Source organism: Oncorhynchus mykiss, chromosome 10, assembly GCF_057628025.1.
Source record: "Oncorhynchus mykiss isolate SJ-2025 chromosome 10, ASM5762802v1, whole genome shotgun sequence".
In the NCBI taxonomy this organism is placed as follows: Eukaryota; Metazoa; Chordata; class Actinopteri; order Salmoniformes; family Salmonidae; genus Oncorhynchus; species Oncorhynchus mykiss.
The window spans coordinates 27031691-27044308 of NC_143031.1; the positions used below are offsets into that span (position 1 = coordinate 27031691).

The 12618-nt window shown below is 42.4% G+C and overlaps 1 protein-coding gene across 4 annotated transcripts in view; it reads right to left on the reverse strand.

Moving 5' to 3' along the window:
- LOC110533566 (rab GTPase-binding effector protein 1) overlaps window positions 1-12618 on the reverse strand; it is a 22617-nt gene continuing 9999 nt past the window's right edge. For 2 of the 4 annotated variants that reach the window (XR_016483632.1, XR_016483633.1), the window contains exons 9-19: window positions 11966-12268; window positions 11715-11867; window positions 11276-11380; window positions 10870-10986; window positions 8884-8982; window positions 8353-8592; window positions 7182-7371; window positions 5180-5235; window positions 4264-4362; window positions 3843-3959; window positions 1-3274 (exon numbers count right to left, since the gene is read on the reverse strand). Coding sequence is in view for 2 of the 4 variants with exons in the window: in XM_021617905.3 (XP_021473580.2) it covers window positions 3173-3274; window positions 3843-3959; window positions 4264-4362; window positions 5180-5235; window positions 7182-7371; window positions 8353-8493; window positions 8884-8982; window positions 10870-10986; window positions 11276-11380; window positions 11715-11867; window positions 11966-12268 (1482 nt within the window). In the remaining 2 variants the exon portion in view is untranslated. The remainder of the gene's footprint in view (window positions 3275-3842; window positions 3960-4263; window positions 4363-5179; window positions 5236-7181; window positions 7372-8352; window positions 8593-8883; window positions 8983-10869; window positions 10987-11275; window positions 11381-11714; window positions 11868-11965; window positions 12269-12618) is intronic. The other 2 variants (XM_021617905.3, XM_090186254.1) reach the window with 1 other exon arrangement.

A 12618-nucleotide genomic window follows, 5' to 3' on the forward strand; every position in this document is an offset into this window, starting at 1 on the left:
TAAAGTACAATTTGGTTTATTAGGTATATACAGAAATGTACACAGTACTGTATATACATTTGCAAGAGGCCCTAGCAGAAGAATCAAAGCATGCAAAAATAACTTTTTTGCAAAGCTTCCTCCCACCATTATCAGAATGACTGTTCTGCAGGAAACATTACGCCACAGTGAAATCCTAAATTAAAACGTCTTAACTGAAAGCCACTGTCATTTTTCATTGGAATTTCAGTAACTGTAGGAGCACAAGAAATTTGTTTATGCAAAGCCCAAATAAAGGGGTTGTTTGAGGACCTTAAGACAATTACACACAGCAGCACTATTCAAGGGAAGGGTAGACAAGTTATTCCATAGAAATGATAGAACCAAAAAGCCTTGTTAATGCTGACTGTTACGAATTCAATTTGAAATAGACAGATATTCAACTCCTTCGAAATGAATGGGGTACTGTGAACATGTTGTAGTGACTAGTGATTATCACTATAATGATAGAGCTTTGATACTTAAAATACACATGTATTTGAACCCAGGTCTAAACCGAATTCACAATATTACACAGAATCAATCATTTTACAAGCCATAAACATTCATTTCTTTCAGCACAAGTTCATCTGACTTCCTTACTCATATCCTCTCAAAACATAGCAAGATTCTGATAAACTCAAGACATTTACAGATTTATCCAATTGATACAGATGTAGTACATGCAAGTCAAAGATTCAATGATCTCAATGTATCCTTAAAAATCACATTGTTGAATTATGTTCAGTGAAGGGAAACATTTTCTATAAGGATGATTGTTTTACAACAGTTAAAAGCAATAAATCATGCGGTCATGTCTAAACATTTTCCATAGAGCAACCCTAAGTGCTGTAAGCACCGCGGTCACCTCAGCTAATGAATGAAAACGCATTTTACCCACCACACACAATTAAATCCACAAACTGTTAAGTCCATCACTACCACCATTTAAATTCCTTGCCTAGAGGTTCATTCCTTTAGAGAAATTAAAAGGCAAATACTTCACGGTGCATTACGTGTTTCTAAAAGGCTGTATTAAGTAGATTATTCAAATGTGGAAAGTTTCTCCCCAAAGCCAACCATTCTCTTTCGGGTGAACTGCCTGATGGGATTGCTTGAGTGACAAACCATATTGAAAATGTGTGTTATTATATTGGTGAACTTTTCTGATGCTAGAGACCTCTATTTTGTACAGCTCTTGCTATTAGTAATGATCATAGCCTCCATTGCCAAAACCATATTCATTCTTATTCAATTATTCCATCTCCTAGTGCCCACTTAGGGTTCAGTGATTATCTGTCAGGATGATTTGACAGTTCTGTCCAAGAAAAAGGGACATGAAACCAACATGGATCTAATTTAACAGGAAGAGTACTCAACCAGTTCCATGGAAACCTAGTAAAACCTGACCGTCAGATTTCACATTATTCATAATTTCCAATGAGACATGACACCTACACTTAAGGCTCAAATTAACCATTTTTATATTAATATCAAATCATTTCTGGGTAACAATAAGGTATCTTACTATAACAGATTTCCATTCAAATTGGTAAAAATGACTTTTTAGGAAAAACTCAAGCAAAAATTGTTAGGACTGTCTGGCAGTGGTCTGAGTGGGGAGGGGAAAACTGAATACCAGCTGTAATTGACAGAGGTTTGCAACTCTTTATTTGTCTATCTACAGAAAGCCATAACCCCCGCCCATGCAAACCTGCTGATTAGAAGGTCCTGTGTAGATTGTATTTTCAAACAGCAACTATCAGGAAATAACACTTTTCACAGTGTCAGTTTCATCAGCTGTTGTACAATATGATAAAAACAGGGTAGAAATCACATTTGACAGCACTGGGCCTTTAAGCAACTTCAGAATGTGCTCAAGAAGTTGTGCCAGAAACTCCATGACACTAGGGACAGAGTTGACGAATCAGGTAGTGTTCAATGTGGACATACTTTACAAATGACATATCCTGGTCAAAGCCCCCTCATTTCAAAATAGTATTTGTGGTGCAGCCAGAAACAAAACTATACGAGTGAAATATGAAATACATAGGAAAAAGTAGAGACAAGAGTGCATTTTCTCAGCAAGAGAGGGACAAAAGTCAGATAAACTTTTGATCAATGAGTTACCATTAACATTCAGGCATGACACTGAAAATCTAATCAAAGGAACTATTGTCAACGGTGATCCCAGACCATGAAATCCACCCTTCAGAAGAATTAGTCAATTAGTTAGTTCTATAGATTATCCATTCAATTGAGATAGTCACCTGGAATGCCTTTCAATTAACAGGTGTGCCTTCAGATGTACAACTGACTAGGTATCCCCCTTTCCCTTGTTAGAAGTTCATTTGTAGAATGTCTTTCTTTCCTTAATGTGTTTGAGCCAATCAGTTGTGTTGTGACAAGGTAGGGGTGGTATACAGAAGATAGCCCTATTTGGAAAAAGACCAAGTCCATATTATGGCAAGAACAGCTCAAATAAGCAAAAAGAAATGACAGTCCATTATTACTTTAAGACATGAAGGTCAGTCAATCGGAAAATTGAAGTCTTCACTATTATTCTACAATGTAGAAAAATAGTAAAAATACAGAAAAACCCTTGCATGGAGAGAGAAAAGGAGATTAACAGTAAACATAAGGGGGCAAGACTAAGTAAGAAACTAAGTGGGAGCGAGAACATTTTATTAACCACTTGCAGAAATTGTATGGATCCATTTGTTCCCTTTACCTGAAAGAGAAGTTGTAGATGAAAGTGACTTAGAAGAAGACTACAAACTCCTCCTTTGGTTGGGCTAATATGGCCAGTCCAATGTCTACAGTAGAACCACAGGAAAGATACAAGAATTGCCACTCTGCAGGAAACAGTCATTTAGTTATTTACAACCTCTTAGTAGTAGTGTTCACCTTCACTCCTGCCTTGTGTGCTTCAAATCCTATACAGAAAAGGCCCTTTCTCCTGTAATGATAGATATCCTCCATCTTGGATTTAGACTTCATTTAAAAACACCCACACCCCTCTTATCCCTCCGGATCCCTTCCATTGGGTGGTAGAAGTGGGGGAGTGGCCTGGAAAGGTGGGAGAATGTCATTAGGCCAGTGAGATAGAGGGAAATGAGGGGCAGGAGGGAGAATGGAGTTTCAGCCAAGGGTATCATGTCTCTGGGAGCTGGCTGATGTCAGTCAAGTTGGTGTTGTTGAGGATGGCTCGGATACGGTCTAAAGAGTCAGCCTGTCTGATCCGCTCCAACTGGACCTGAGGGGGAAGAGTGAATTATTTATATTGAATTCACTAGATCTAGAAATACACATACAGCCATGTAGATGACGCACATCAGATACAGTAAAATAAGTCACTATCAAATAGTGTAATGAGCACTGATGAGGTGCTGTATATGGTTTCCATGGTAAGAGGTATACTATAAGAGTTGGAGTAATGTTGCCATAGTAACACCACTATCATGCGGACTCACCTATCAAGTGTAAGGTCAGACTATAGAAATAGAAGGAATTCACTCTATTTCTATGGGTCAGACAAGGTACAGATCCATTTGTCAAAGAGAAAGGTATGGCTAAGATCTACATCACAAATGTTGATTGAATACTATTATGCATTTTACAAGCAAGTAAGTGTTCCTCCAATTCTAGGGGAAGGCATGCATTGCCTACCAATAGATAGAGGCACGGTCATACATAACCTAGGACACATATTTTGGAGGCGCATTTTCTATGAATGTTAAACACCGCAAGCTGACGAGTAACCACCGTTTGTGATCTCAGAGAGCCTAGTGGCCATGGTAACCCAGCAGCAGTACTGTCCATACCTGGAGTGTCTGGGAGAGCTTGACAAAGTCCCTCTGCACCTGCTCACTAACATCCAGCTCCGTCTGCAACCGCAGGGCTTTGTCCTTCTCATCCAATGCCTGAGCCTCCAGGGCCGTCTGTCACCACACACAGCACACTGAGTATCACTACTCCCACTCGATGCTGAGACTTATCACAGATAGTTGAGAAAGAAACAGCAGCAGTGGCCAGTTGTAACATACAGGCCAGTGGAGTCTGCTGTGGGGAGGATGACTAATAATTGCTGGAACAGAGCCAATGGAATGGCATTAAACACACGGAAACGTGTTTGTGTATTTAATACCATTCCACCTATTCCACTCCATTACCACAAGCCCGTCCTCCCCAATTAAAGTGCCACCAACCTCCTGTGATATGTCTGAGCAGTGAATGACCTCTGACCTTGGTTGTGGTGAGCTCTCTGAGCTGCTCCTCCAGACTGCTCTTCAGACCCTGGACACTCACTAATGTCTTCCTCTTTTCTGCCAGGCTGCTCTCCAGCTGGGAAATGAGCACATCACAGTTATTATCAACTACTGGCATAAACAGTCTACTACCAAACTCAAAGTCCTGATTTCACAGTCTGATGTTGTTGGGACAATGTGTTGATAATGAAGGGGGCTGTGCCTTACTGGTAGGTTGTCTTTCTCACTCAAACACCCACACACACAGAGTGTCACCTCCTTCCATTACAACTGTTTGATTTACAAATCCAAACGAGAGGTCTCAAACCCCCATGGGGGGAAAAAAACAATCAATGTGTCAGCTCTTGATAAGAGCGGAATATGGAATTATAACAGCCTTCTGCCCAGACCAGTGGGACTCAGCTCTCGCTGTTTCACGTGATCTGTGCGTCAGCTAGGCTACAGACAGACTACAATGCAGAGCAAAACAATGAGGTTAAGCCAATGGTCTCCTACCCTGGTCCTGATAGAAAGTTAGATGCACAGGCCTTTGTTCCAGCTCAGTACTCAAACACCCAATTCAATAATCAACTAAACATCAAGACCTTGGTTAATTCAGGTGTGTACGTGCAAGGCTTGAGCAAAAGCCTGCACCCACTGTAGCTCTCCGGAACAATGGTTGGTGAAAACTGATAACCTCATTAATTTACAACAGCTTTCAAATAACACATTGGTGATGGTAAATAAATCATTCACACCTACATTTGTACAAATGTACAAACAGCAACTACTAATCTAACAAGCCAGTGGTTTTAGGCCTTAGCTGGGATTACATTATTGAAGGCAGCCACTCAAGACAATCTGACTTCACATTCAGAGTCGTGACTCATGCAGTCTCCCTACAGTTCATGTACCTGTTCTTTCTCAGCTTTCACTCGCTCCAGCTCAGTTTTCAGACTGGATAATGACGCTGGGGAAAATAAAAAAAACAGATACATAAAGTGTCATTATGATGGTAATCAGAACATCAACCCAAGACATGCGTTCTAGAATTCTAATGCAGGTCCTGGAAAATGAGTTGTCAATTCATGAATAATGCATTAGTGCTGTGTGGCTAGTCTTAAAGGGGGCGAATCTCCTCTGCCAAGGAGAGTGGTGTGTGAGGTGTGTGTGTTACTAAGCACGCAAACAAAATACTCCTCCATGCTATTAGAATGACACACAGAGCAATCAAGTGTTCATAACTTGGGCCAGAATTCAACAACTTTTCCGCACTTTAAGCAGTGTGTTTGATTAACATTTCTGAAGACAAAGAAACAAAAAAGAAAGCTATGATGCTATGCCATATTAATGGTATTACATGGTTAGTCATAACCATTCACTTCAGTTAGCATGGTTATGACTGGACTATGCTAGCATATAACAGGTGCTAATCCTCTCAATCCCATACCAATCTGGCATGCCACATTTCCAGAAACCTTACTGCAGTGAGTGAGTTTCCGTGTCATACGGTCATTAATCCAACATGTACAGAATTAACACACAAACAGCCTAAAGAAGATTCGTCAGTGTGTTTCGTAATTTCCAAGATGTCTGAACAGTCACCAACCAAGAAAAAAGGAAAGGAGAAAAATGTTGAGGGTACAGGGGAAATCTTCAGAGAACGAGGGTATTGGATGAAATTCAAAGGAAAAGACAGGCAATTTCATGGTGGAGAAGCTGAGTTCAGTTGCGCTGATGGGTTCAGTATATGACCGTGAAGCTGAACACTTGCTCAGCACATGTTTTATCCCTTAACTCTACTGTAATTTGTACCGCTGAAACTACTGTAAGCCATACAAGTTTGAGCTGACGGCTAAGCATCATATTTAGCATCTCTGGCTCTTATTAAATGCAACTCAAGATTCTTTATTGCTCACATTCACTCTACACCAGCAGTTCATCAACAGGTATCCAGATAGCTCAACTCAGAGCCATAGATAAACATCTACACCTGCCCAGGACATACAGATGAAATGTAAACTTTCGGTAAATCTGGTACATTAATCAACAGATATCTTGATTAATGAGCATGAGGATTATAGCACAACAAAGTGAGTGTCTCACACAGTGGGTGTGAGACACTGTAGCTTGTAGGGCTCTCCAGGTCTTGTGAAATTTTGTGCAGGATTGGTGATGATCTGGGGGTGCTTCAGCAAGGCTGGAATCAGGCAGATTTGTCTTTGTGAAGGATGCATGAATCAAGCCACGTATAAGATTATCCTGAAAGAAAACCTGCTTCCTTCTGCTCTGACAATGTTCCCCAACTCTGAGGATTGTTTTTTTTGAGCAGGACAATGCTCCATGCCACACAGCCAAAACAATCTAGGTGTGGATGGAAGACCACCAGATCAAGACCCTGTCATGGTCAGCCCAATCTCCAGACCTGAACCCCATTGAAAACCTCTGGAATGTGATCATGAGGAAGATGGATGGTCACGAGCCATCAAACAAATGTTTTTTTTTGTGCCAGGGGTGGCATAAAGTCAGCCAACATCAATGTGAAAGACTGGTGGAGATTGTGCCAAGACGCATGAAAACCGCGATTGGAATAACCCAGAGTTTTGCCAAATATTGATTTCTGAACACTGTTAAAACATTAGAATTGATGTTTAAAAATGAATATTAACTTTATTTTCTTCACAATATTAACAATATTTTTATTTAGAATTTGGGAGAAATGTCAGTAGTTTGTAGAATAAAACTATAATTAACATTTTTACCCAAACACATACCATAAATTGTAAAACCAGAAAAACAAATAATTTTGCAGTGGTCTCTTAATCTTTCCCAGAGCTGTATGTCAAATATCCATCTATGGTTCTTCTCTATCTCTCCTTGTGTGTCAAGCCTAAGGAATGAGAAGGTGAGCCTCACCTATCTCCTCCTTGCAGCCATCTATCTCCAGCTGTAGTGTGTCCTCCAGGTTCTCTTTGAGGCACTGCTCTGCCTGGAGCTGCTCCTTCAGGAACAGGATCTCCGCCTTCAGCTTCTCTTCCAGGTGGTCTGCAGCCGTGCGCACCACAACTATGTCCTCCCGCAACTGCAGCACCAGGGATTGTAGTTCCTAGAGGGGAGCAGAAATAGTTGCACGTACCAATTTAAGTGAGTCACAATGGGTATATGAATGGTGAAAGAAGTACCTGATGAACATGTAAATAGCTCGATGGTGTGAACCAGACGGCCGTCTGCTTCTGGGGACCGTGCACTTGGAGATGTGTATGGTGACTTACTCATACATTTCAGACCAAGTTGTTCCATCCCTTTCATACTTGTTACTACCAGTTCTTCCAAGATCTAATTGTTTTCTTCATTTACTCCAACGTATTCCTATTTCAATCCCTCATTTAAAAAAAATTAAATGTAATTGAATACTGAGATATGAGTTTATATGGAAGGAAAAGACGCCAATAACCATTATGGTGGTTACGAGAGTTTAGATACTGCATTTTCATCAAGTTTTGGTTTCACTCTAAAGACTTGTTCATGTTAAAGCAGTCAACAAGTACACTATAGAATCATTAACACCCTGAAGGGCCCTAGTATGTTCTCCCTGCCAGTTCATTAACCAGTCAGTGAAATAGTACGTGGTCAAGGTGATGGTTTCAGTTCTGAATGACAGATTCTGTGCAGGTCTGCTAACATTACTAGATCTTTACAATTCCAGGTGTTTTGTTTTTTTACAACATTAACATGACATAACACTCCTATCATTTGTGCAGAATCTATGTATTTGGAACACAAAGTCTTAGAAAATGACTTGACTAAATCTAGGAATAAAATACATATCACATTATCCCCCTTGGATTTAAATGTGGAATATTACTGATGTTTTCATCTTTGTCAATGCCATGTAAGCACAGGGGGAAAAAATGAAGAGCCTGGATGGTCCTTGCAATGAACTCTTGTTTATTATTCAGATGTCAAGAGACATTCTTCTGTAAATCTATGAATTAGTGTGAAAATAAGAAGAGGGCTGTCCTTTAGACTATTGAGATGCGCCCGAGAGCAATTCTCAAAACGGTGGCTGTGAATGATTGTCTCGTACTTGCACCATGGTGGGTAGTTTGAAGTCCTCCTGCTGCTGGAGAGATAAGTGGAGTCGGTGTTTGCCTGTTAGGCTGTCGTTGTCCCTCTGCAGTCTGCTCAGTTCCTCCGCAACCTGCTCCCTGGACTGCATCAGCACAGCCTGATTTTGGCAAAAACAGCACTCAGTCAAATCATGTGGCATCATCCTGTTTCCTCCTGGTGTTTCAATGTACTGTCAAATGGAACTGCGGGACACAGACTGAAGGAAAGAGACCACAAGTGTGATTAGAGGTCAAACGTCTATCAGGCAGAACATTCCATCACATTTCCACTAGCTCTCTCTTCAGCAAGATAAACATCCTTCTTAATTACAGTAAGAAGCTGGTTGAATCACCAAATCAAAAAAGGCACACGCAGCGATGGCATGTTCAAATGCTTTTGCTGCTAACTTTATTTACACAGGCCTTCTGGCACAGACTGACACTATTGAGACACCGGTGGCCCAAACAGAGGCTGTATTGAGAGGCTGTAGCAGAAAAGTGCTGCTCACCATCTGTTCCTGTGTGTTCCTCTTGGCCTGACTGAAGGCCTCTTGTAGTGTTTTAAGCAGTGACTCGGACTCCTGGACTCTGTGCATGAGAGCAGCGACCTGGGAAAAAGCAAGAAATCCACATGCTCCAGAGGATAACTGAACATACAATCCACAGAAAAAGAATGACGTATCCTGATTTATCCACATTCCAACCGTAAGCATTGTATAGTCGTGGCCAAAAGTTGAGAATGACACAAATATTAATTAAGTATGCTGCCTCAGTTTGTATGATGGCAATTTGCATATACTCCAGAATGTTATGAAGAGTAATCAGATGAATTGCAATGTCCCTCTTTGCCATGCAAATGAACTGAATCCCCCCCCAAAAACATTTCCACTGCATTTCAGCCCTGCCACAAAACGACCAGCTGACATCATGTCAGTGATTCTCTCAACACAGGTGCGAGTGCTGACGAGGACAAGGCTGGAGAGCACTCTGTCATGCCGATTGACTTTGAATAACAGACTGAAAGCTTCAAAAGGAGGGTGGTGCTTGGAATCATTGTGCTTCCTCTGTCAAACATGGTTACATGCAAGGAAACACATGCAGTCATAATTGCTTTGCACAAAAAGGGCTTCACAGGCAAGGAAATTGCTGCCAGTAAGATTGCACCTAAATCTACCATTTATCGGATCATCAAGAACTTCAAGGAGAACAGTTCAAATTATGTGAAGAAGGCTTCAGGGCACCCAAGAAAGTCCAGCAAGTGCCAGGACTGTCTCCTAAAGTTGATTCAGCTGCGGGATCGGGTCACCACCAGTACAGAGCTTGCTCAGGAATGGCAGCAGGCAGGTGTGAGTGCATCTGCATGCACAGTGAGGCGAAGACTTTTGGAGGACAGCCTGGTGTCAAGAAGGGCAGCAAAGAAGCCACTTCTCTCCAGGAAAAACATCAGGGACAGACTGATATTCTGCAAAAGGGATAGGGGTAAAGTAATTTTCTCTGATGAATCCCCTTTCCAATTGTTTGGGGCATCCGGAAAAAAGCTTGTCTGGAGAAGACAAAGTGTGCGCTACCATCAGTCCTGATGTGCGCTACCATCAGCTACCATCAGTCCGGGGGGACAAAAAAAACCACACAAATTCTGACAAACTCCAAACATTGATTATGCAAGAATGGGCTGCCATCATATGGCCCAGAAGTTAATTTACAGCATGCCAGGGAGGATTGCAGAGGTCTTGAAAAAGAAGGGTCAACACTGGAAATATTGACTCTTTGCATCAACTTCAATAAAAGCCTTTGACACTTCTGAAATTATTGTAATTATACTTCAGTATTCCATAGTAACATCTGACAAAAATATCTAAAGACACTGAAGCAGCAAACTTTGTGGAAATTAATATTTGTGTCATTCTCAAATTTTGGCCACAACTGTGCATTCTTTGAAGATTAGAAATAACTCCTCAAACAACAAAAGAGCATAAAGATTACCTGACGCTTTACTATCCTTGACACTTTTTGGATTCTGAAGTGTGTTAATGTGTGGAAGGAGGACAGACTTCTTATTTTTTTCCCCCCTCTTTCTCCCCAATTTCGTGGTACCCAATTGTTTAGTAGCTACTATCTTGTCTCATCGCTACAACTCCCGTACGGGCTCGTGAGAGACGAAGGTCGAGAGTCATGCGTCCTCCGATACACAACCCAACCGCACTGCTTCTTAACACAGCGCCATCCAACCCGGAAGCCAGCCGCACCAATGTATCGGAGGAAACACCGTGCACCTGGCAACCTTGGTTAGCACGCACTTCGCCCGGCCCGCCACAGGAGTCGCTGGTGCGCGATGAGACAAGGATTTCCCTACCGGCCTAACCCTCCCTAACCCGGGCGACGCTAGGCCAATTGTGCGTCACCCCACGGACCTCCCGGTCGCGGCGGGTTACGACAGAGCCTGGGCGCGAACCCAGAGTCTCTGGTGGTACAGCTGGCGCTGAAGGAGGACAGACCTTTGCAGTGGTTTCCTCGTTGCCCTGTTTTACAGAGTCCTCCAACTCCTGTTTTTCACTCATGGTTCTCTCTAGCTGGTCGTTGGCCTGCCGCAGCATCACCTGGAGCTTCTTTACCTGAGAGACCAAAGAGACGGAGACAAATTCATGAGAAAGATTGGCACCAGCTAACTTGCACTTTTTCTTTCCCCCCATTAATTTAGGTTTCTTGTGGTCAGATTTCTTCTAATGCATGTAGCTTAGTGGGAGCCAAACATATGACAAGGAATACAGAAATACTAAATATCACTAAAGATGACTTTGATCTTGGGAGGAACTTTCCCTTTAAGTATCCTTGACATAGGTGTATACATCACAGAAAGTTAAGCTGTAATAGTGTCACAGGGAATGAGAGAGAGGGCGTTACCTGATCGCGTGTCTCTGCCTCCTGGCCCTGGATGACCTGCAGCTGTTTTTCGTAGTTAGAGCACATGTCACACCGCCGTCCCAACTTCCTTCCTGCGTTCTTCACCTAGTGACAGACAGCCAAGAATGAAGTTAGGAGGAATACCACATGGTAAATACAAAATATTTATATGGAAACCCCAGGCTGTCCATGTGTGCAGACTAAACTTTACACAATTCATAGCAGTGTAAAGAATGTTTACTTTATTTCAACACCTACGCTACATTGTATTTTCCTAATAGTAACAAATACAGTACTTAGTACTAAATTATACTTATTGGTGCTTTTGAACCAAAGTGGTTAAGGGACGTATAGCGGACAATATTGTACTGCAAAACAAAGCCCAACCAAAACATCAAACAATTTAAATGAACCAAAACACTGTATGAAACTGTCTGACCTCTTGCTGAAGCAGGTTCCACTCCTGGTCACTGACCAGGCGGTAGCCTGACGGGGTCAGGAAGGTGGTGTCGTGTGCGTGGGAGATGCTGGACATCAGCGAGGCCGTCTCCTCCTGCTCCGGCGTCATGGCCTTTATAGCCTTCTCCTGGTCCTGGATCATAACAAATCATTATTTAAAACTGCATTTAAAAAGATCAATCGTTTTACAGACACAATACATGAAAGTCTAATAAAAAGTTGATTTAAGACCTTGGTGAGCAGGAAGTGGCCGGCCGTCAGCTGGATGGAGCTGACCGATAGCGTGTCCCCAAAGCCCAACAAGCCCTCAGGGGCCCCGCAGTCCGCCCCCACCAGGGGTCCGAAGTCGGACTCATCTAGGTGGCTGGCCGACTTGGCCTTATGGTTGTAGCCCCCCAGGCCCTGGAGACCAGGAGAGGAACCCAGGCTGTCTGTGGACTGGACCCTCCGAAGGCCGTCTTTGTAGAGGTCCAGAGGGGCCCCTGCCACCAGGTCAGAGTCTAAGGAGTGCATGGAGCCGTGGGCACTGTGGGGCTGGAGGAGAGAAGAGGGAGGGATAGAATGGTTGTAATGATCAGAAGTAGATGAGTAGCACTTCAGGCTGCGTTCACAGTCAGCCCATTCAGATCTTTTGCCAATTATTTACATATCCCATTCCCATCGGATCTTTTCCCTAATGTGTAAACAGCTAAAAAAACACATGGAACTTTTATCTTTTGACTTCCCATTTATACCACCTCCACATGTGGATCTGAATCCTGATAGAAACCCAATCCTCCATATGCGACCTGTCTGATATATATTTTTCATGTCGTGACGTTACCATGACAACCATAATAAGCATCGCATCAGTGTGAATGTGCAAATCTATTATGGGTCACATG